This window comes from Lates calcarifer, linkage group LG13, assembly GCF_001640805.2.
Source record: "Lates calcarifer isolate ASB-BC8 linkage group LG13, TLL_Latcal_v3, whole genome shotgun sequence".
Lineage (NCBI taxonomy): Eukaryota > Metazoa > Chordata > Actinopteri > Centropomidae > Lates > Lates calcarifer.
Window position 1 is genome coordinate 4,474,709 of NC_066845.1, and position 25,008 is coordinate 4,499,716.

General features: G+C 41.8%; 1 protein-coding gene across 4 annotated transcripts; it reads right to left on the bottom strand.

Annotated features, from left to right (window-relative positions):
• Positions 1 to 71: 71 nt before the first annotated feature.
• Positions 72 to 24,069, bottom strand: nsd3 (nuclear receptor binding SET domain protein 3). 4 transcript variants are annotated; one of them, XM_018673925.1, is made up of 25 exons: positions 23,592 to 24,069; positions 20,489 to 21,345; positions 18,902 to 19,153; positions 18,627 to 18,789; positions 18,347 to 18,501; positions 16,661 to 17,281; positions 16,412 to 16,574; positions 16,216 to 16,316; positions 15,601 to 15,646; positions 15,371 to 15,501; positions 14,916 to 15,041; positions 14,682 to 14,808; positions 14,388 to 14,588; positions 12,773 to 12,952; positions 11,852 to 11,998; positions 9,031 to 9,187; positions 7,876 to 8,078; positions 7,669 to 7,781; positions 7,409 to 7,555; positions 7,197 to 7,319; positions 6,078 to 6,194; positions 5,849 to 5,990; positions 5,629 to 5,735; positions 5,323 to 5,527; positions 72 to 5,154 (listed from the first exon to the last, which is right to left on the bottom strand). In XM_018673925.1, exons 2-25 carry the CDS (start codon positions 21,299 to 21,301, stop codon positions 4,805 to 4,807), a joined length of 4,890 nt encoding a protein of 1,629 aa, XP_018529441.1. In that variant the 5' UTR covers positions 21,302 to 21,345; positions 23,592 to 24,069; the 3' UTR covers positions 72 to 4,804. The 4 variants fall into 4 exon arrangements, with proteins under 4 accessions (XP_018529441.1, XP_018529452.1, XP_018529433.1 ...); XM_018673936.1 differs by having other exon boundaries at positions 11,852 to 11,875; positions 16,412 to 16,577; XM_018673917.1 differs by having other exon boundaries at positions 16,412 to 16,577.
• Between the last annotated feature and the right edge of the window lie 939 nt (positions 24,070 to 25,008).

The window sequence follows — 25,008 nt, forward strand, 5'->3', positions numbered from 1 at the left end:
ATCGGGGTCAATGTTTTCTCAAAATTATCAAACAGTTAAAAAAATATAAAAATCAAAATACAGTGAGCGTGTTTCACCGAGACAGAGTACAGCTTTATTAAAGTCAAACTTCAGGCATGTCTGAACTCGTCAAACTCAACTTTAGAATGAAAAAAGGACAGAATCAATATTCTCAAATAAAAAGACAGTCATGTACAAAAAGAGTGTCGTCTCAACAGTCACACACATTTAGAAGCAGAATTGTACAAGCAAAAAGAGCACGCCACAGTAACATGATTCTATGCAAGTTCAATGCAAACTATTTACAGGTTCTTCAACAATATGCAGTATGCAGTTAACACAGGTTGAACAGTAATCAACATGGTATTTTGTGTTCATCCACGTTTTACTTGAAGCAACACCACGAGAGATAGATATGACCCCAGTTAGAGTTACTGTAAGCAATTTTACTACAAGTAAAAAGAGATGATGAGTGCTTATGAAGGTGGATTTATTTATTTATTCCAACACTATTTCTCCTCTGACAGCATGTTAATTAAAAACTTAATGACAGTCGGCAACATTGCACAAAAACCAAAAGACGTCACAGTGAACAGAAACATACCCTTTGACATAGAGGGGGTGTGAGGGGGTGGCGGTGGTGGTCAATCTTAAATTTACTTGTATATAAAAATAATAATAATAAACACATTTTTTGACACTTAGAAAAATCCTCTTTAGATGTATTTAAGGGTCACTTAAATGAGAACAAACGTGCTGTCTTCCTGAAATAAAAACGTGGGCAGTATAATGAGAATAAAGCAACAAAAACACATACATCAGGATTTTAAATGAATGAAATGATTCACGCTGGGACGTTGAAATTAGACGCACGTAATACTGCTGCTCCATCAGCCGAGAAGGGCAGGAGAGGACAAACTGTCACTAAGAAATAAATGATCATGTAATCTGCAGGTGCAAAAAATAAAAAAATAAAGGCTGCTCGGTTTTACAGAATCTCTGTGCAATATTGTTTAAAAAAACAAAAACAAAAGGAAAACTGATGAAAAACAATCATCTGTGTTAAAATCAGGCTTTTAAAGAATCTCCAACTGATCACAGAGGTGGTTTAAACCAGTGTCTGATGTTGGAAGCATGCATTTCAACTGAACAACAGTCACCCTAAAAAGAAAAAGAAGAAAAAAAAGAAAAGAAAAGAAAAAAGGCTTTAAGATCAGTTTTGTCATCACAACCCATCAGTCATTTTCTTATGAAATCACAAACACAAGAGTCTGTAGTCTGATAATCACACATATATGAATCCTATGTTAAAAAATAAAAATACATCAATAAGTTAAAAAAATAAAGAAAATTCAAGTTTAGACACGCAGACTGTTTGGAGTATGTAAATAAAAAGTGTCTTAATTATGCACCTACCTGATAAAGAATAAGTAATCGTTAATAATAATAAAAGTTTGGCAAGATTAGGGAACAGGGCTTAGCTGCACAAGGAAATCAGCAAGCTTAGTCTTTTTTTTTTCGTAAGGAATCCACATAAAACAGTGGGAGAAAGCTTCATAAAATGATCAGTGATTATAAAGAGAAAAAAGGAGAGGAGCTGCAGAAAAATTAGAAAATTTCATTTGCAAGCTTTCATGGCATCAAGAACACAGTAAAAGAAGCCAAAGCAAGTCCAAGGCTTTTTTGGCTCTCTTTATCATATTAAGTGCCTGTATTTGTTCACATTTTTTTGCACATTGAAGTCCTGAACTATTATTTTACTACAGTGTTCGACCTTCACTGTGCACAATGATGTATGTGCAGAGTTTTTTAAAAAATCTGCTGATGGCTGAATGATGATTTTGTGCTGTCACAACTAGTTTGGAGGTCAAATACTAAAAACTCTCGCACACACACAGTGAGAAATGGACTTTTCAGTGAAGTGAAATCTTTTGTCAAACTTTTGAAATGATAAGCATTTGCATGTTCAATGAGATTAAAGGAGGAGATGTAACTTTAATTATTGAAACTTATCTCTCATATCAAGCAAATTATTATTCCAGTATTTTTGTATGTTAAAACAGGTCTGATTTTTCTTATTTTTCTGCATTCAGTAGCTCCATTCCTTTTTTATCTTTCTTTAGGCTTCTAGCCTTATGATTTATACTCAGCTGCCAGTTTATTAGGCACCCCAACTGTTGGTTTTCACTGTATGATCATCCTGGAGGATAGTTTTTGGTGCTGTTGAAGAGGTGTCGCTGTTATTTATAGTCTACCCTCACTGGTATAAATGGGAATAATACACACACCTGTTAATATACCACAATGCGTTCACAAACTGCACTCTCTAAAATGATCATAAAGTTGAATCAACACCTGTCTGAAATAGTTAAAATAAAAACCGAACATTATCATCCTCATGAATGTAGGATTTATGGTGTATTAGCCTGCCTTAGTTTTAGCTAGGTGTACCTAATCAACTGGCAACAGAACGTATCTACTCTACTTATTCAAAGAGACCCTGAAAGAATTGAAATGACTTGGAAACATTGGCACCGTTTCATCCTGTGGTTCGACTTTTAAATTAAAAAACCATCTTTCAAGGGAAGAAAAAAGACAAGAACAGTCGTGTAATCAGGGAAGAATCACAAGCAAAAAGCTGAGGCATGACTACAGAGAAGCTTTCTCCTGTGACGATCGCTTGAGTCCAGGCTAAAACAGCACAAAAACTGCTCTGAAAGGGAAACTTTACATTCCAATATTGAACTGCTTCACACTGCTTTTAAACACCAACTACAGTGAGTCACGATACAGGTCGATGAGCAGCAGCAGTTACCAAATGTGGAATCATTACACCAAATGTAGAAAAAAACAAACAAAAAAACCATAATGTATGCAATGACTAGATACAGATATAATATGTAAAACTCCCCATGTTTTTTAAATAGTCTATTTCACTTACACCTGTGGTAGAGAGGGAGACAAATTACTGTACTGGTGTTTTAAAAAGAAATTGGTATAAAATGTGGTGCAATAAATACAAAAGAATTGGATTTGACAGATGAGTGATTAAAAACACTGTACAGAAGTTTGTATTTGTACATTATACTGGACTGGACTGTGGTTATACCATTATGTCTTTATATAAAGCCCAGCCTTGAGTATGTTCTCCAGGTGGAAAATAAAGAAGTGCCTCTTGAGGACACTGAGGACTTTTTTTTGTACGAAGCCAGGCTGGCAGTCATTTCTACTTGTGCCAAAAAAACAAACAAACAAACAAAAACAACAGCTTTTAGGCCACTGTCCTGAAAAAAAAAAAAAAAAAAAAAAAAACGACGCCCAGCACTCACCATGTTTCTGACCAAGAGGAAAAAAGTTACAACACAGTTTAAATTCCGACGTTACTACGAGAAGAAGAGGTATCCATTTTGAAACACTTGTCATATGTTCTTTTAATATACATTTCTGTATATGTATGACCTAGCTAAATTGTGTAGCGACAAGCCGTGTGAAAGTGCTTTTCAGAAAAAGTTTGGCAAAACAACAAACAGAAGAAGAAGAAGAAGAGGAAAGAAAACCAAGCATCATAGCGGTCACAGTACACAACGTTACTGAAATGGACTGCATCTGGGCAGTAGTTACTACAGCCAGAGTCAAACTTAAGGCTGGTTAACAATACTTTTAAGACAGCACCAGTGATCACAAGCTGGGCTCCTCCATCTACAATACAAATAACAGTAACTGTTTGGAGGAAATGTGAGAACAGAACTTTTCTTGAAAAAAGAAAATAAAAAGGATCTGTCTTGTTGTTTTAAAAAAGCGTTTTCCTTCTTCCAGGAACAACCAGAGAGGCAAGGCTCCGTCCGCCTCCTGATCTTTAAGTACTTTACAATATCATGAGCCAATTATGTACACAATGGCGAGTGAGACTGGCAATATGAAAATCACAAGTACTTCTGTAATGTCATACCATTACACTATATACCATTATATTTCACCTTAATAGGACTATTTTCACAAGAGGTCTGCGTAATGCTTAACACCTAAACAAACAAACATAATACACCACTCACCGAGATGAAGTGAGAGAATCTGTCTGTAAACATTAACAAACATAGATACTGTATATAATTATATTCATCTATACCCATAAGTATATTAAAACCATGTTTAAGGAAGGTTGGAATGTAGTGTGGTCCTGAAAAAATTGCACTAAAACTGTCACCCTCCCCCCTCTCCTTCTCCTCCAAGAAGAAGAGGAGATAAATATACGATGACAGGTCACGTCAGGAGTGATGGAGAAAGGCTGGCCTCGTTTCCGTGAAGCCGACCTGTGTGTGGTGTGTGTGTGTGTGTGTGTGTGTGTGTGTCTGAGATGCCGACCACAGCTTACAGCAGGTAAACGAGGAGAGGAGCAGCGTGGTGGTGGAGAGGTTCAGCCTTACATCTCCTCCTCTTCCTCCTTCTCCTCCCCCTCTCTACCTCTCCCTCCACCTCACTCGTCGTGTTCTTCAAAGTGCCGGTAACTGACGACGTGACAACACTTAAAATTTCCACAGCTGTAAAAATTTAAAAAATAATAAAAAGAAACATAATGAGGTGGTGGTCTGGGCCATTCGATGGGCGCAGGCGAACTGTAGAGAGCGTTAGTGATGGTGTTTTATGGCAAGAGAGAAGGGAAAGCGGCACACAATGATGCCTGGTCGCTTCCCATGCCGACACTCCAGTCGCCCTGCGGTGTTCATCTGTGTGTGTCAGCTCTGAGCAGCAGCCATTGCACTGGTCAAAAAGCACTGTATTTCCTTTTGTAGTGCACTGCTTCAGATCAGAGGTGGATCGGAGCCAAGGGAGGCCAACGGGAGCGCACTTTACAGGGAATGAGGTACTGAGGGAGCCGCGGCGTCACTCTGCGGCCTGCTGGCCTGCATCCCTCTCCTGGCTCCTCTTTGACACTGACGGGACTCGGGGCGGAGCGGCGCTGCTGGGTCGAGCCAGAGTTGGAGCCCAAGGGACTGAGGGGGTTGTGGCTGGAGCAACAGGGGCGGCCTTCTAGGGATGAGGCGGTGAGTGCGCCCACCTCGTGGTCCTGGCAGAACGAGCGAGGGCAGAAGTCACAGAGGGACGAGGCTGGGGCGCTGCAGACGCTGCAGTCATGCCACGGACACTCCCAACGTCCTGCAGACAGGAAAAGAGGCAATTATGGAAATATTTAGAGGATCAGAGCTGTGATTTTCTACATCTGCATCTCCTCAGAACATGAAAAACATTTGTTATCAGCAAGACTTTGACGTTGTGCATCTACAGATTCACACACATATGCACAGAAGCTCATTTTGTCATTACCATATGGCGGCTTAGTGAGGTTGAGACACAGCAGGTGGTACGCCTTCGGACAGTCCTTCCTGTCACACATCACCAGCTCTCCTCCTTCTCCGCAGCAGAAACAGAAGTACTCGTGCGTGTGTTTGCCCTCCGGCCGCAGCTTCCGCTTCTTCGGCTTCAGCTTGGCGTTCCTGGCCTTCTCCTCTTTCTCCATCACCACTGCACTCTGAGGGGAACATTATAAGAAGACGAAAAAGTCGTTATGCAGCTTGCAAAGACACGACTGTGAGTTTGGAAGTAGAAACGGACTCAGGGCGATGTCCTCACCACTGGCTGCACCCCGAGGAATCCAGAGCAGTTGTCTGATCCGCAGTGACAGGACGTTCTCCTGTTGCCCACGCAGTGCAGGTTGTAGTTGAACGTCAGCTCTGTGCCTGCAGGAACATCAGGGACGAGATTCTGATCAGCTCAGAGCACATGTGATGCATACGCAGGAATGTAACCGAGCATACGAGAGCGTGTGTGTCACGTTTCAGTGTGAACTCACCGGCGTCGATATCACAGAGGGTGAAGAGTCCGATGCGAACGTCTCCGTTCACCGTCCACTTCTGGGTTTCACAGTTTGGGCTGCAGCTGTGGTTCATAAACCGAGACGAGTTTCCTTTCGGGCCGGCGTCTATCACTCGATCCTGGGTGAGACGGATATTGAGACACAACGGTTTAAGAAATGCTCGGTGCAGGTCTCTCCTCTGAACAGGGTTTATCACTGAGGTTACCTTGGTGAGGGTGAGCATGTAAAAGTTGGTCACGTGATTTTCATGGGCACGTTTGATTCGTTGCTGACACTCCTCCGAGTCTATCACCTCTCCCACGTACTCGGTCACAAAGTCACCCTGGAGGAAACAACAGACATCACATTTATACGTTGTTTTAGGCATCACACAGACAGGACAATTCAACATGGGTTTCAGAGCAACTGAAGCTGTGACCAAGGTAATTTCCAACTTTAAATAATATCACCCAGGGAAAGCCATTGAAGGAAAGTTTCATTACATGTACTTGACATGTTTGGGATAAGTGTTGATTCATAAACATATTATGACACTGATCACTTGATCTGCCAACACAAACTGAAGAAAACAGCAAAATCAGCAGTTCCCGATTTTGTAGTTTTGTTTGGCTGAAAGGGTCGATCAGAGTGCAGTGCTGGCTCAGCAGGGCTCGTCAGATATTCTACACTGATATCAAATTTGACTTTTAAATGTCTGTTTTGTGTATATTACTACAGCACATTGTAAGAAGCAAATTAAGTAAAAAGCTTGATAGTTATTGATATGAGTTATTCATGATTTAGGTTTGAAGATGATTCAATTAAGAAAACTGAGAAGAAAACTGGATTAATAGTCAATGCAAGGGACTGACAGGAGTCCCATTGTAGATACCTATGGTATAGGTTTTGATCCACAGTTGAGAGTCAGATTTAACCTGTTGATCTAAACTCTGCAACATGCAACGCGGGTTGCATAGGATCAGGCTGTATAATGCTTTGCTGTATATTCCCCACAGTAACTGCCCAACACAGCAATTCTTTCAATTATTTTGAAAGAGAGTTACATCCTGGTTATTTATAACTTTCTCGTTACTGAATAAGAAAGTATTACCATGCAATCGCTGTCTTTATGTTCATGCATTCATAAAGACAGATCAGATTTGCTTTGTTAGATGCTTGTTACTGAAAAGAAGAAGACTACTGAGAGTCAGCTACACCACCGCCTACACCTGCAGCCACTGGAGGTACGCCACAGCCCCTCGACGTAGAAGTATGAAACCAGCTTTACAGTGACACGTTGATGCCGTTTTGGGTGAAAGAGCTGGACATTAAGCTCGACACGCACCTTCCTGAGAGCCTGGTTGGTCCTGAGGCCCCAGCCACGGCCGTCGGTCTTTATCACCTCTGTCTCCGCATATAGCCGCTTGGAGAAACACTGGTTCTCACAGCTGTCTCCTGCAGGACACACCTGACGACAGCACCAAAGTAAAGAAGTTAAGATGCGTGATTTTCCTCAGGAAATTAGCTTAACGAATACAAACAACGAAGAGCACAGACCTGTGGGTGACACTCGTACTGCAGCATGCGGTTGAGACACTGGGAGTCGAGGCTGCAGGGATGCTCGTCTGTTGGTCTGCAGTTGCATCGTGGGATTTCTGACAAGTCGGCTACATGCACCTGCACTTTCCCCACTGGTTTGTTGGACTGGGACAAGAAATCACACCCACAGAATAAGTTAAAAAATACAAAGACCCTCTGAATATAACTTTAACTTGCACAGTGTTTGGATTATTTGTAAGATATTAAAACAACATTACCTTGATGAATTTGTAGGGTGGAGGTTTGCGTGAGTTGCGTTCTTGCTCTAGAGCCTCCCTGCTTTCCCTCTGTGCCTTAAGCTCCTGGAACCGCCGCGCTGCTTCTTCCAGAGCTAAAACACACCAACAAAACGTCAGAAATAATCTTTTCTACAGTACAGGATGAAATACCATCAGATTTGAGAAAACCATCTTGGAGGGAATTACCTTTCTTGAAGGTTTTGTTGATGTTGATCTGTCCCGTGACAAAGTTCTTGTCATTCTCCACGTAGGGGAAGACGCGGCCCTGGTTGATCCAGTAGTAGTCGTGGGAGCCGAAGAAGAAGACAGGGAAGTCGCCGATATCGTGGCGAAGGCTCTGAATGTTTGATGGCACCAAGCGAGGGTTGCAGATCTCTGCTGGCCACCACCTGCAGCGGAACGAGACATTGTTTATAAGGAAAGGGAAGAGGATGAGAGAGAAAAGTCAGGACAGAGGAAGAGTGTTGGAGTAACTCAACCTGTAAAAAATCCAAACTCTCTAAGTATTTACTTTGCCTTTAATTATTTTTTATCCATCTAAACTTGTCTGATTGTAAATTTGAGTGTGCAACTATAGAGAGAAAGCTTTTTTTCCTGCAAAATCTCAGATCAGAGTTTGTGTTTGTTAACCTCTGACCTATAAGATCTCATGTTTGGCTGATAGAAATGTTGTTTTTGTCACATTTTAATCCAGTACCATACCAGTGAACTATAAACTGTCATAAATATTAAAGAGCATGACTTGCCATCAGCGTGAGACAGGAAAACACCAAACCTGCAAACCTGCTTTGCTAAATATTTCCTGAATACCTGCACCTAGAATATCACATTGCATCCTGTTTCAGTGTGAGGTGAGAAGCAGATTTGTTGCACTTAACATCAAAGATAAGACACGCTTAAAAAAGAACTAAATAAAATCATAAATCAGCTGGGCACCGACATTTTAGCAAGAGTTACTCAAACAGGGATAAAAAAGCTAATTTGCTATTATCAGCAGTGGATTTATGGCAGCAGGATGGTGTGAGATTTACTCAATTTAAAGTACAGAGCCTATGTTCATTGTAATAAAGGGACATGTCATGCAGTGCAACTGTGATGTGTTTTTAATAGTCTTTGGACAACAATGGAGCTCTATGGCACAGAGGAATAACCTATATTGGAATTCGTCTACACAGGCAATACTAGTTCAGATCACTTCATTGTTAGATTTAGTCTTTTTGAGGGATTTTTTTAAACAAGAAAAACACAGAATAGCAGCAGACTTATCCTTTAAATGTAACCATACCATAAACTGACAGTTGCACAACCCTCAGCAGTCTGTTATCAGTGCTCTCTGCGTACCTGTAGTTGCCCAGTTTGACCCAGACAATTTGTTTGTAGTGAGGTTTCTTCCCTGCCCTGCAATCACTGCAGGACCACGAGCCCTCCGGCATCTCCATCTCCAAACACTCCGGGTGGAAGGAAGCTGGGCATGAGTCGCAGCACAGCAACTTGCCTCCTACATTTGTATGGATGTACACATGTGTGTATGTGTGTGTGTGTGCATGCGTTGTGAGAAATGGGTATGCAAAGAGAGGAGGAGTGTATGATTAGGTGATGCACCTTAAAACCTGGACAAACTCTGAATCTCATTTGCAGACAAGCCTAGGTAACGTATAAACACTACACTGAAGCTGAAGAGGAAACTATACATATGAATATATACAGCACCAAGTCATGGTTTTTCAGCATTTAGAGTCACATGAAAATAGTGTCCTTGTAGGGAACAACACTTTAAAGCTATTAGAATAACATCTGGCCTTTATTCTGAGCTGAAAAACTTAAGGTCAGGGGCTTTTTGCTTGAGTGGAGGCTCCTGTGACGGCCACACAACATGAAAAGGAATGAATGTGGTTGGAAACCCCTGCATATGATTTTCAGTTCAGTTACAACTTTTACTGCAGCAGTTACAGCATGTCTGGCAATCAGATTCAGAGCTCTGTACCAAGACCAGTCTATGGGAAATACATGCGGCAGCACAGGAATAAAATCAGCCAGCGTGTTAACAACAAATCAGGGTTATACTCAAGTAACAAATTACTGGCAAAAAGCAGGCATGCAGTCCTGCCAGTAAAGCAAACTTTTCCCATCACACATATTGCATCCTGCACAGACCGGCTTGCATGGAATCATAAACTTTTATAATACTGCAATTCACTGATGGTTTTTTTCTGTTTCTTTGATAAATGTAGCACTAACATCGCAACTTTTTAAAGAGTTATTTGACAAATCTGGTCCCGATTGAGATTATATTCCATCCAAGGCAGGTCAAAGCTCAAGGAAAATGAGGTAAGCAAAAATTTCATTTCATCTGAAAATTTCAGTCAAAAATAAAACTAAGTTGCAGTCAGCATAAAAGAGGTGAGGCTGAACAAGGCCTTTCAAAAAAAGACAAAAAAAAAAAAAAAAAAAAAAAAGCCCAGAGTGCTGAAGCAGAGAAGCAGTGCGCCTCCGGCAGTGAAAAGCTCCACAAACCACAGACAGAACCCGAACTAATCCAGAGCATCCTGCATCATCATACAGCAGGTTAACTACTGGAGATTTAATGGCCAATTATCACAAATGTTCAATGTATCTTTTTTATAACAGCTTTACTCCAAAGATACATATACCCAGATTGACTGCTCATGCACAGCACAAACCAATCTCACAATGGGCCTCACGCAAGAACCACTCATGTGAACAGATTTGTTCTACAGTGGAACATACAAGTGATTTAAGAGAACTTGGTGCATCAATACACCTTAATTTAAATTTAAATATGATGCTGCATTACCTGAATAATATTGATCTCCATGACAACACATCCCTTTGACCGCCTCCCATTTTTAGTCATGGACCACTTTGTTTTAGCAAGATATTTTTTAAGCATCTACCTTTATTTTTATTATTTTATTATTTTACAAAGAGATTCAAATTTTGAACTTGAAACAGGAGTCACATCTGCCACCAACTGAAACAGGGGTCATACGACCACCTCCTGTAACATGACCCAGGTCCTGTACTTAGATTATGTGAGACACCTGAGTAAGTTCCACCTGCAGAAAAAGACTTCTGGGATTTTTTAAAATGTATTTTTATCACAACATTTATTCTTTATTTCTGCCTCAGCTGCATTAATGTTACCACTACTGACACTGCTACATGTGCTCTATTTTTGTCTGCTGGTTTCCCACAACAGGACTTGAAGCTTTTCTTTTCGCTCTTTAATAAACTTGAGACAAGCGACAATCATTTTTCACAGCACACATTTGAACTTGTCAAAGCAGGAAAAGCAAAGGTGTTTCTAATAAGTTTAAAAATGGCTGTGGGTACATCTTAACTCCCTTAACTGCATCCACATTTCCCTCACTTGTGCCTTTTCCTTGAATCCTAGTCCCTCCCACTGTAGATGAGAGGAGAGATTCAGGGAAAACATGCAAGGAGAGAGGAAACAAGGAAATATAAACATCAGCATCTGAACCGTCATCTCAGAGGACGTCTGATGACATTAGCACAAAGACATGTTTATAAGTCATGACGTTGGATGGTCTCATGTATCCTCACTTTTCAGAACGGAAAGAGAAACCCTGGTACGGCTTTCAAGATGGCAGACCAGAACGATTCCAGGGGCCAAGCAAGGATTGAGAAGCAAGAAACGAACAAATAACTTAATTGGGGTGTACCCCTCGTTCTATTCAAGCGTCCCAGTGATAGTGAGCCAGCACGCACAATACCAGGACTCTGAAACTGAAGCAGCTCAAAATGACTTCATTTTGTTGTTTACACATGTGCTTTTCCTGCTATGATATGTCAAAACGTGTGTGAAAAAGGACAGTTTACAAGTTCCTACTTCTCATATGCCCTCACAAAAAACAGGAGAGATTTGTGATGAGAATACAAAAATGCATCTTGCATGAGGCCCACTGTTTTTCTGTTAATGTGTTAGGGAACTTGGCTGAGGTTACTTTGCGCCACTCTGCGTTTAAATTAACTGCATGTTTAACCAGTTAATTGACTTTGCACCTCGAGGCTTTGAAATGAAAGATGCGTACAAAAGGGAAACTAAATCAGAACGGGAGCAGGCACAACACAAAACACAGACCAGTGGGACAATGGAGAAAGAGAAAAACTGTTCAGTTACCTTTCCCAACATTCTTTTTGGTAGCTGACGAAGGAGAGGGAATCATAGGTAATTTCAACTCAGCACGATTTGACTCAGTCAGAAGGTAGTGGGACTTATAGGCATATGAACTTAATATGGTGTCAGTAAGGTCTTGCACTAACAGCCCTACACAAGACACACAGGAAGAGACGGGGGTGAGCCGCAGTCAAACTCGAAATTACCCAAAAAATTCACAAAAAGAGAAAGAACAAACACACAAGTCTCACACACACACGTGCACACACACTCAGTTATAACATAAGAAAGTAACAAGTAAAACAAAGTTTGTCCCAACACAAAGAGGCCAAACAGTGCACTCAACTTATTGTGTAAACAGATGAAACATCAGATCTAAACTGGTTGAAAGTTATTAAAATAATCAAATCCTGTGTTTTCTCACTCATCACCATCCAGGACGTTGTTTTTTTAAGCCGAGTGCAGTGTAATAGCCTGGATCGTTCATAGTATTAGTATCGTGATGGAAAACAAACATTACATTTCACAGCACTGCTATTCATGAGCAACAATGCCAAACATGAAACATGTAATATTAAAAGATAAAATATCCAAAAATGAAATGTCTAAAGTAAGTATGTGAGGTTTCTGATGTTACTGCAACTGTGACTCTATCAAAAAATGGTAATATATATTAAAAAAAAAAAAAGGATGAAAAAACTACAATCATGGAGGGTGATCAGGTCCTGTTGATGCTCCAGTGTGAAGTGCAAGTAAGAAAAACTTCTTTTTGTTTGTAATAATACTGAAGTCAGAGACCGGCGCAGGCAAAAATCAAGTGTGGTGAAATTACGAACTTCTGCTCCGTCTGTTCGGGGGTCAACGCTGAATCTCAGCTGCCGGAGAGGAAGGTCATTAGGAGCGTGTAGAGCTGTGAGAGCTTACCTCTGGCACACAGGAAGCACCAGCCCACGTTGATGGGGGAGGTGAGGAGGCCGTTCCTCTTGGCGCTGCTGTGGCTGCTGCAGATCATGATGTGGTGCGTGAGGACGACGCTACCCGCCGCCACGCAGCTGTCCCCCGTGTGGTAGGCCAGAGGGCAGCGGATGCAGCGCATCAGACGACCTGCATGTGAGGCAGTGCAGAGAGAGGTAAGAGTCAGTGAGTTGCTTCACAACAGGTGGAAAGTTTTTCCACTCCGTCATGTAGATGTGTCTGTCACAGAGCTGAGAAAAGGTTCATTCCTCACATTGCAGTTTTTATAATGAAACTGGGTCAAATTATGGGTCCTTTATGAGTTTCAGCTGTAATTAAAGTTGCAATTAAAGAAAGTCAGTTACTTTTCTCTTACCTTTGGTCCTTTGTGTCAAATATGTGATAATTTTACCTTTTATAAGCCTCAAACAGTTTCAAATGAACCCATCTGAGAAGCTTAGAGGGGAAATGTGTCTTTGTGGGAGCTGCCAACAACTCAAAGACATCTGCAACATGACAAGGGGCCACAAACAGACACTGTTTTTTTTTTATGAGGGGTCACAAGCCAAAAAGTTTGGGAGCCACTTTTGTTTTCTGTACAGACAAATACAAGCATGATTATCTCCCACTGGAATTTGGATGTACAACAGACTCTTTTGGAGAAGGTTGTTATTTGAGAAGAGTTTCTGAAGGGCTTTCAGGAAATATTGAGACATTTCCTCTCCATCAATATGTAAAAATGCATAGGCTCCAAAAGTGTTTCAAAAGTTTCAGGTTTCGTTTATTTGCTTTCCATCTTTTCTTAACTCTTAACGTAGTGCTCGCTTGCTAGTATGGTCAGAATCAGACAAAAACAGCATAAATCCCATCTTGTGTCACAGGTACAAAGCGAAGGTGACAGTGTCACAGTGTGACAAATGTTTTCTAGCCACATTTTTGGCACCTTAGCACCTGAGGTTTATTTTTAAACCACAAGACACTTGCATTTCGACGCACTCACAGTGTATCTCTTCTCTTTTTCAGATGGGATATTTCCAGCAAGATAACGCAACATCATCTAAAGGTATTTCCAGGAAAATGGAGATTGCTTTATCTTTCTCCAATTGTCTACAGCCCCCAGGTGCCCCTCACCACTAAAATGATGAAATGAGGGGCACCTGGGTGGAACAGGATGTTTGTAGCAAGACTGAGTCATCAAATATTCTGTAGGAAATGCAGCACAAAGTTTCAGCCAAGGTGTACCTCCAAAAGTAGCACCTTTTTTGTCAGTCATCTCTTTCTCAATCTGATTTCCCTCAAGAAAAACACACACTGTCTTATTTCTTTCTCTTGCACTTCTTGCTTACATATTACAATAAGGGAAGTAGTAGCCTTGACCCTTGCACTTCTTATTATCCAAGCTTTTTTTCTATTGCTATTGGTCAATAACATCAACTAGAAGCCAAAAATTTAATGGAAAACGAAACTTTTCATACATTTTCTCCACACTTTGCTGATGCAGCACTGGCTCATTGCCCCACAGCTTCCACTGCAGACTCAAACAGGAAATCAGAGAAGCTGAAAAACAAAGCAGAGGCTGTTTTACCTTTACTGGCTCGCTGCAGGTCTCTCTCCAGGCAGCAGGTAGAGCAGCTGTGCTGAGGGCAGCAGAAGCCTCCGCCCGGACTGCTGGTGGTGCCCGGAAGTTTACGGACACAATCCTCGTGGTAGTAACAACCGCACCCCAACACAGAGCAGCGGGTCACCTCCTGGCCAGCTGTTTTACAGCTAAAACAAGGATGATTGCCTAGAGGAAGAATGACAGAGAGCCTGTGATTGTAAAGAGCCAAAAACAAAAACAAATGGTGAAGATGTAGCTGATTCGCTTTGATTCGCTCACCATTTCTACATTCCAAACAGGTGAATCTGCCCTCAGGTAGGGATGTCAGACCAAGACACTCCAAGTGAAACTGTCTGTTACAGTCACCTTCACACACCACCAAACCCTCTCCGTACACCTCACAGATCTACGCACAAACACAAAAAGCGCACAGAGAGATGAATAAGCACATGATATAACTCAATGTCTGTCAACTTTTAGAAGAAACAGAGATGAATCATGAGCACCGCTGACCTGGCAGACAGTGTCTCTCTTGCCGGTGCTGCTGTCCTGACGGGACAAGCCGGAGTCCACGGACTGAGTGTCTGAAGCGTCTGCATCTGCTGCTGCTGGGCTATCAAGACTCTTCCCAAATAAACCCTGTGATATGAAGAAAGAGCAAGTGTGTTGATGTGTGAATAAACCCAGTCTTATGAAACAAAGATGCACCAAATGTGTGTAGATATTTAGACTAGTGCACGGCATGATCAACAAATTATTATGTTCATTATTAATTTCTGCTTAAGAAAACATCTTAAACACTTAATCGGTGATGAAAATCTGAATAAATCTTTATTTTTCTAATTAATTCACTAATTCATCAACTTATCACTCTGAGCTTGAGTTGTGATGCTCTGATTGATATAAAAACATCCTGCACATTGCTCAAAATACCTAAATAGACAGTATTTTCTCTTTCCTAAGCCTACCTGTGGATCGTTGAGGCCTCTGGAGTCAGAATCAGAGGTGTCTCTGTACTGAGATGAAGCCATCTCTACGTCTGTTGACGCTCTGCTTCGCTTCTTCAGGGGCTTACAGGCATCGGAGATCTCACTGGCACCTAGAAAATCACACAATGGGCATTGAAAAAAGATGAATCTCACTTTTTAGAAGTGTGTGGAGTTCCTACCACAATAAGTGTGAATGAAAGATCCCTTACCTTTCTGTGAACCTGTCCTCAGTGTGGTTTCAGGAGCCATCTCTGCCTGCGTGGAGGTTAAACATGGACGTTTAGGAAAAGTTCTTATACCAAATATATGTTTTAATGGTGGTCACTCTGATTCAGGTGGTGGCAGGTTAGTTGGCCACATTCAGACCAACTACAGTACTGCATAAAATAATGAAACCATCTCATTCATTTGACGCACAGAGGGCTCCGGCACAAAACACTCAGGGTTGTCTAGAAAAAAAAAGTTGAATCTGGCTCAGCTTTGTCACAGGATACAAAATCCTCCCTCATAATATTACAAACTTCTGTGTAGTATTTTGGTTTCTGATAAATCTTGAATCTGCTACTCTAATTGGAATTTCCAGATCATTTTATCGACCCGAAGCTTCATGCCCCCATCCTCGCAGCCTCTTGTATTTCCTATTTTTTACTTTTTCATAATATTTTGGTATATATCCAATAGCTGACAATATAGAGGAAAAAAGAAACGTGTATAGGGAATGTGGGGACAAAAGAGTATGACGTTAACCAGAGCCACACCTGTGTGTTTTTCAATGCAGTGCTGGTTTTGGTCTGAACACCAAGTTATCTGTGGAGGACTGATACCTGTTCCTTTTTGGTTTTCTTCTTAGGGACGGGATCGTTGCCTCTCTCTGACTCAGACCTGCTCCTGACAGACCGCCGCTGCAGCTTTCTCTCCTGAGAACCTGAAAACACATAAAAATGTTGAGCCGCATCTCTGAGTACCTTTATGACCTCATTGTACAAGTCAAATAATTCATCATGTCTGTGTTTTACCAACCTTGTGGACTACTGTGGTGTGATCCAGGAGAGGATGTGGGCTGCAATCCTCCCTCCTCACTCCTCCGACTGGCGGGGGAGCCTCTCCTCTCCTCCCCATCTTCCTCCCCTTCATCTCCATCTTCCTCCTCCTCTGGACTGGGCTCGGGTTTAGCTCTGCTGTCCTGCTGAAAGCATCAACATCTGAATATCACCTTACAGGATAAGAATGTCACGTGCACATTTATCTGTCTATTGACGTTACACCAACCTCAGGAGAGCAGTATCCCAAGTCGGGCTGCCTGGCCTCTCTTTCTACTCTCTCTTCCTTCTCTTCTTCATCTTTTTTTGGAGATGCGGCTGCTTTTTTCTGCAGGAGAGGCCAGTCACACTTTGTGATCTCCACATTCAGCCTCTTCATGGTGATGGAGAGAGGCAGCAGCTTTCGGGCAGCTGCTGTTTTCCAGGCCCTGACCGGTGGCGGTGAGTCCTGCCGTGCATCACAACCAGCGTTCTGTTTTGGGGAGCTGGTCTTACGCTGGTCCCCCCTCTGGCTCTTCTCTTCACTTGAGGCCTGGGAGTTTGTGTTGTCGTCTGTGTTTGATACACTACACTGTCTGCGTGGCAGTTGCCTTCGTGGTGGCTGCTCTCTGTCCGGTGACTTCACTCCTCCGTCTTCCTTCTTGCCGATTGAGCCGCTGGAGCGCCGGCTTCGTTTCTCAGCTCGGACGGTGGGTTTCTTGCTGGGCGGGGCTTCATTGGGGTCGGGATCAACGTAGATGAAGGTGTAGTTGTCAATTCGCTCCTGTCGCGTCATCAGGAAGGCGTCCTCAGCATGGCCCACACCCACCTCCCACTGAGTACGTTCCCGCTGAGGGATAGGCTTCAGAAGCTGGAGAGAAAATACAAAACGGATGAACAGAATCTGTCTCACTGTCAATCAATATTGGCTTTCCCCAATATGTATTGATGCTGGCGTCCATGATGGTTAAAAAAAGACTTAAGAATCCAAAAAACATGCGTGGGATATTTAAGTTTTAATTAATTTGCCACTCTTGTAACTTACTCTAAGTACATAAAGGATATGATAATTGAATATGAATGACTTGCACTGACTTGAATGAGTTTTTTTGAAAAAAAAGAGGATTTCAAATTGGTCTTATAAAGATGTCTTATAATCCCATGAAGGATAAGGCATGAAAAAGTTCAATTCATTCATTTATACAGTAAATAAGGTCCTCTTGTGGAGAGGGCAGCTCAGAAATTGTAGGAAAAAAAAAACATTAAAGAGCTACTAATTATTCTTTCAAAAAAGGTAAAAATTTTGAACTCAAATTCTAAAGTATTTTCACTGCAAATGGTATTTATGAGACAATATTCACCCATTCAACTCTGATTTTGTAATGCATGAATAAATAAAGTGACAAATTTTAAGCAAAAGGTACAAATAATAGGCCGTACTAACAAACTGCAATGAGTTGGCAGAATAACATGTTATAGCCGAGCTGAGGCTGGTGTGGAGTCAGTTGAGAATTTAAGACTAAAGTTTATGGTTGAACTGTAAAATACTTCACCTCTGGTTGATGTCGTTCTCACACCTCTGTGAAAACTGCATTTAAGGGATTCTTTATTACACTATTCTGTATATAAATTCACACATAAACAGAAGGAACAAGAGCTAATATATTGTTACTACTGAAGATCTGCAACGGTCTTATATTTCTACCAATACTGTGATCTTTTTCTTTTCCTGTTATATATGGGTTCAAACTAATTAAGTTTAATTAAGTTTAAACATAAATCTTTAAATTCTAATACATATAAAGCCTGATTTTTATAGATTCTGGTTTAACTGAAAGTTTACTGTGGTTTAATGACTCTTCCCCTGAAAATGCCTCATTAGTGTCTAGGATCTAGAATCAGTCTGACAAAATTTCTTGGATGCATTCACACGTACTTTATGTCTCTCTACAGGATTTGTGGTCTTGCGCAGCGTCTCTGCCTGAAGCTCGTCGAACTGTTGCTTCCCTTGGTAAATGACAATCCTCTTCTCGTGGATCCATGCTCGCTCAGCAACACTGCCAAAGAACTGGACGTGATACTCCCTGTGACCTGCACAGCAACAGAGAGAATCAGGAAAATGAGCTGCGGTGTTTTGTTCTTACACGTTCAAACATTTGTGAAGTAAAACAGGCAGGTTAAGACTGTTTTTTTTTTCAGTGGATGTGTTCTCTTACCTCTGGTGTTGATGCGAGTATGGACCTTCATCTGCGGGTCAGAGGAGACCATGCAGGGCCACCAGGGGTAGGTGCCCACCTTGGACCACACCAGATCTCCTATCACGAACTCCTTACAGAAGCCCGTTTCTTGGATCACTGACGGATGATGGACCTTCGGAACCTAAACACAAACACAGATAAATCACCTATCTGCTTTCCAAATCCTGAACAACGACAAGTATGTTTACCAAAGAATTGAAACTGCTACGAAGAGCGAACAGTCGTGCTCTTGCCTTCGGCGTCTTTGGTTCAGTTTTGATAATGGCCTTCTGAGGCTTCTCTGTCTGGGCCGGGGGTGTTTCTCTCAGCTGGGGCTGGACGTGGGTGTCCTCTGTCTGGCCCGTGGTGGTACCTGCCTGGGTTTGGCTCTGGTCCAGGCTCTGTTCCTGGACCTGCAGCTGCAGCCTCGCACTCTTTTTCCTCTTCTCCTTTTTCCTCTCATGTCTGCGCTGCATCTGAGCGGCCTCGTTCTTCTGAGACTCCTTCTGAAGATTAGAAAATAGAAAAAGGAAAACAGCGGCGATGAGACATCAGTTACCTTTTTTCCCTGTTTCCATAAAGTCAACTTATAAATGGATCATAAATGGATCTCTCTTTTCTTACTCTCTCTCTTTCTTAAGTGCTGTTAAGAAGATGATTAAAAGTAAACCACAGAGTGTAAAAATTCCCTATGAATTTTAATGGGACAGGTTCTTCTATTTAGTGTGTGATGTTATTTTTCTGTAGTTCAATTTAAACTACTGTATTTGCTTTTATGTAACGCATACTATTGTTTTTATCTAAAGCTGAAACACACATTTAATTGAGACAGAAAATCAATCAGCAACAATTTTGATAAAACGTTACAGCCATTTTTCGAGGGATTCGAAGACGTCCTGCTTTTCATGGTCTGACATGCTTGTAAACTGAATATTTTTGTGTAATTTGGACAGAGCAAGCTATTCAGGACATCATCAGCATGTTTAATTATTTTCTGGCATTTTACAGGCCAAACAACTCATTGATTATAAGACAAAGTCTTGATCAAGTAGTATTATTAAGTTGTAATCAGTATTTTTTAAGAACTGTTAGTTGCAGTATTAACTGTAAATTATACTTTTGTTTCCCCCATCTAGGGTTTGGGAATAAACAGTTTGACATATCTCTACAGCACAGTTTGTTCCTATTGTGTTTGGTCTCTGATAAATAAACTTGAATTAACAAATGAGTTTCTTACAATTTTCCACTTTAAGTTGTACTAGATAATACAAAGCTCACAAGATGCAGCAGTGGGACATGCTGAGGTTTGAGGTCACTTTTCAAATTCAGCTGTTTATTTGAACGCCAAGCTGCAGTAATGATCTACAGTGTAAAAATACTGCACACGTTGATGTTAAGATGTTCCAAGCGGCTCATGCTTACATCGATGAAGATTGTGACCGTGTGCAGAAAAAGCTAGTAAGTAGACCTTGAGTTAAAAACTTTCGTCCAAGGTCAAGAATGAAGAAAGTGTCACACTCAAGCTTACAATTATTTTCATTATTAATCTATCTGCTGATTACTTTCTCAAACAATCAATTGTTTATTCAAAAAATGTCAGAAAATAGTAAATAATGCTCATCACAATTTCCAAGAGCCCAATCCAACATCTTCAACTCGCTTGTTTGATTAAAACCGAAATATATTCCATTTGCTATGTCATACAACAGACCAGCACATGTTTAGACATGAAAGGGGCATAAAAAAGACATTCAAGAGTATAGACGACATGACCACAGTGTCTACAGAGACTGATACAGATCTGTGTGTGTGTACAACCAGCTCGAACACGCATGCATTACCTGCAGCTCTTGCAGTAGGTCTCCACACAGCGCAGATTCAAACAGCTCTTTTCCATTCTGATACGTCTTTATGATCTTCAGCTTGATCTCTGGAGAGCTGGTTTTCTTAAGCACCCCACCAGGGGTGTTGGACGGGGCGTGGGAAGGCTGAGAAGAGGGTGTACTGTCCACAAGTGAGGGGGGAGGACTGGATGAAGGCAGGTGTAACGGAGGAGGAGGGGGGAGTGTGTGGGTCATGATGTGAGGCGTCTGGGGCAGGTGGTGCTGGGAGGGCAGTGGCGGTGGTGGGGGGCTCTGCGGGTGCGGGTGGGTTTGTATATGAGGCGGGTTCGAGTGGAAGTGGTGCGCATGGTGATGGTGATGGGGGTGGTGGTGATGGTGGTGGAGGTGTGGGTGATGCGTGGGCAGAGGAGGAGACACAGGAGATAAGGGTCTCTCCTGGAGACCCGGGCCTCTCAGGACCGTCCCCTCCCCTGGCATGAGCCCGTGCTCGCCATAGCTCCGTATGGCCCCGTAGCCATTGGCCGAGCCGTTGGGGAACTGCGAGTACATGGAAAACTTGGCCTGCGGCTCATACATGCCCAGACCAGGCGGAAAGCCGTTGGACACCTGCTGCATGTCCTCCGACGCTGACGGCGGGTAGGAGAACTCTGCATCCAGGGCAGCATCGTAGGAGGGACCACCATCCTCGCCCGGGTCACTGCCGGTGTCGCAGGTGCCTTCCTGTCTGATGTTGGCTGAGTCAATGAGCTGAGGGGGTTGCTGAATTGTATTTCCCATGATCCCTTGCATGAAAGAGAAGGAGAAATCCATTGTTGGGCTCCTGCATCCTTAACTGTCTTTTTCTTTGACTGGACCTGCGGACAGAAACATGTGCAGTTCAATAAGACACAGGTAAGCTGCATTTTCAAAACCAAGACAGACAAACCACCCTAAAACCTCGTTCAACATCGTCTCATTTATCCTTTACTGATAAATTAAATACCATCAAGCACCAGCTTAAATTAGATCTACCAAAACTTTTTTGGGCACCTACTGACCCCTTGGTTCTTGCATCCCTCTATGCATGGTACATATATTTGTTTGTATTTCAGTGTCAGCCAGGTACAGACTACACACGGCAGCTTCATCATACTTTGCCCAGAGGCCCAGAAACCTACCGGTGCTCCTATTCTGGGAGATTATCCCTCCTCTGGTTTTATGTGAGTCAGTTGGTGTTGTAGTAATGTGATTAAACATACTGTAAATATATTTAGGAATATGCACCTTGTAGGCATAACATAATCTGATATTTGATTCCAACCAGGGAGCTTTACTGCATCTTTTGTGTCTGCATCTACACAGTTAAACTGTCCACTACAGGAAAAACAATCCCCTAAAAAATAATCATAAAAAATGTAGCACCTGCTTTTGCCATTTCATCTAGTACTGTGCTTAAGTGGTGCGTATTTGCAAACAAATCTGCATGTGTGGCAAACAAAAAGCTCTGCCAGGGCTCCAGAGCAGTATCACACTTTGCCTGGCGGGTAATCCAGCCTCGATGCTTTATGAAGTCATATCACCATGCTGAGAATACATCCAGCATTAGCCAAACATATCCTCAGCTCCTGATAAACTCAAGAGATGAAACGATTAGTAGATTGATTGAACAGTTCTGTCATCAATCATCACTTCAGTAGTATTTCAAAACAAAACAGGCAAAAAACTCACTAGTTTCTGCTTCTCAAATGCGAGTATTTGTTGATTTCTTTATCCTTCTGTAATAAAAACATATGTTTGAATTTTGTCTGGCAAAAGTAGCGATTTAATTATGTTGACTTGGAGCATCTGGGGTAATTTTGATAGCACTTTTTCACTCTTTCATTGACCAAATGAATAATCAAAACAACTGTTTGTCAAAGTCCTGATACACTCACATGGTTGTTTTAATGCTAGATGCCAGCGGACAGACAGTAAGTGCACTTGTATGGTCAAACTCTGTCCACAAACTGCACAAATCCTTGGCCAACATCACCACCAATTATCTTAAACTAACACAAAACAAATCCCAGGCAGCTTGTGCTTATGACTGAGAGGTTTTGCAGGACTTCTCTTTGATAGCCACTAATCATCTGTGCAGTGCCTCTTTTCACAAGCTATAGATCATTTTAGAGTTTTCATATTTTCATCAACACAAACACATGGTGGCCTGCTATCACAAGCAAAACAAAGAGCAGCTGCCAGTGGCTGCTTTCCCCTCTTATACCTGACACTTTTAATATCTATAATGATGAATTAATCGGGTTGAAAGTGTTGAGGCTTGCAGTGTTCACAGTGAACAGATTAATCCACTGATTGTGGTTTTAATTTGTGGTCAGACTCTGGTTCCCCAGCAGTGGGGGGAAAAGGTGGATAACGGTGATGTAAACATCCATAAAGTGTCAACTAACGGTCACCAGCCACCTATATCGACTTCTGGTGTTATTTTTGGCCTCATATCTGGTGTCCTAAATATATATACCCTTTTAAAACTGAGTGGTTATGTTTAAAAACGACTGCGCGCACACAAAAATGTTTCATGAATGATCTTATAGCTTTCTGCGATGTTAGCCTAAAGCTACCTGACATCAAAGGGATTGTGTTTGAAAAGACGTGGAGCGTTTTAACCGTTAGACAACAAACACGAAACGGGGATGCGACCATTTTGTCTTCTTGGCACACACGGATAAACGTTTCCTGTTAACAGTTTATCCATTTATGTTCATTACACACATGGAAGAAGATGAAAGAAGGGGGAAGCTAATGTTGGCTAGGCTAACGTTCATTTGCCAATATGGCTGCCTTTGCCCCTTTAAATCAAATTGTCTGGCGTGATTATACCTCCATCACTGGCGGTTTTTAGAAGGAGAATGTGCCTGAAAACAAGCGACCGAAAACGGCCAGTGTGGAGACAAGAGGCAGGGTGGTGGTGGTGGCGGTGGATAACGATATGCATCGACAGCGGCGGCGGCGGCAGCAGCTATGGCAAACACGCTTATCGCTAAAAGAGGAGAGAGCAAAAGGAGCAGCACAGATTTTGATGCCGAGTCGAGAGATGCAGGGAAATTAAAAAAAATGTCAGTACCTTCAGCGTGTCCCATTCTAAACACATACACCAGCCAGCAACGTTTCCTCGTTTAATCTATAGGGGGGAAAAATCAGAAAAATAAAAAAAATAATCCAGTAATATTGATAAAGCGCAGGCCTTTCCTTTTCGTTTTAACGCAATTCTGTACACAGAGGAGGAGGGGGTGTTACGCTATCTGGTCGCTACCCAATCCCAAAGCTTGGCTCTTCCTCAATGTAGGGACTGGAGCATTTAGTGAAAACCCCGCTGGAGACAGATATGTTCAGTTCTCATCCCCCCACTCTCTCCTGTGTGCAGCCTTCTTCACAATAATAATATTAATAGTAACGATCTCTAGCTCCCTCTTCCTCTGGTTTAACAAAAGCACCCCGGTTTTCTTAGCTTGTTACGGCCTGATCGGCTTCTCTCCAGCAGCCCAGCGCCAAATCACATAGACCGGACTGAAGGGGTCAACAAGAGCACTCCGGGATGTGTAGTTTACTTCAAGATAGCGATATACTTTATTAGGCAAGGGAAGGGATCAAATGTAGCGGCCAGTATTAAAAGTCACGCCTACATTTAAGTGAAAGAGGAAATGCATGTGGGGGAGGAGGAGGATACCCACTGACAAACACAAAAATATTTTTTAATAGTCATCTGAGATAAAGGTTGTATAAGCAGTATTAAATAATTGTTTTGACTTTTTTCCCTCCCCACCCTGATGCAGATGCTGCGGTTACATTTGCACCACAATATCTGATTGAGTTTTTTACACGCCTCCTCTCCTGATCTGTAGCTGAGAGGAGGGAGAATAAGCAAGCCTCTCACTCTGTCTCTATTTCCACTCACCACTAATGTTGTAGTCCACAGCAGCGGCAAGCAGGCACAAATCTGGCCCTCCAACACAAAACATTAATTCCACAGCATTACACATACAGGTGTTTCTATCATTTGCCCACCACATTTACATAAATAAAACTAGGCTAAATAACCTCCCTGTATAATGTAAAACAACATCAAAACTACATCCTCCAAAATTATCATAAAGCTGAAACACCTCTCTAAAACAATTTTCATAAAAACTGAACCTTTGTGAATTTATTGGATTTATTGCAGGACTTATAAACTGGCAACTAAGTGTATATACAAGCTTTGTGTAAAACCCAGTAAATATGACCTTGTAACATCTAACGATAGTCAGTAATTTGCATCTCAAACACAAATTGGTATTGGTCAAACAGAAATTGCATTTGCATTCAAATACAAACTTGAATTATGTAAACTATTCAAAAATAAAATACATCTACAACACAGAGTAAATAGCTGTATCACCGCACTGATTATAAAACTAGTGGACATAGGAGAAGGAAGATTGTGGACATAATATGTTATCTCTTTATAGTCGTTTTCTGTCTCTTTGTGATTAATTGTGTTC

Bases quoted from the DNA above. Each gene is read 5' to 3' on its own strand.
- nsd3 (XM_018673917.1), bottom strand. From the start codon at position 21,301: ATGGATTTCTCCTTCTCTTTCATGCAAGGGATCATGGGAAATACAATT. The intron at 7,556-7,668 runs GTAATGTTGTTT...TTCTTGTCCCAG, and splicing joins CACCCTACAAATTCATCAAG to TCCAACAAACCAGTGGGGAA. The intron at 6,195-7,196 runs GTGCGTGTCGAG...TGTTTCCTCCAG, and splicing joins CCAACCAGGCTCTCAGGAAG to GGTGACTTTGTGACCGAGTA.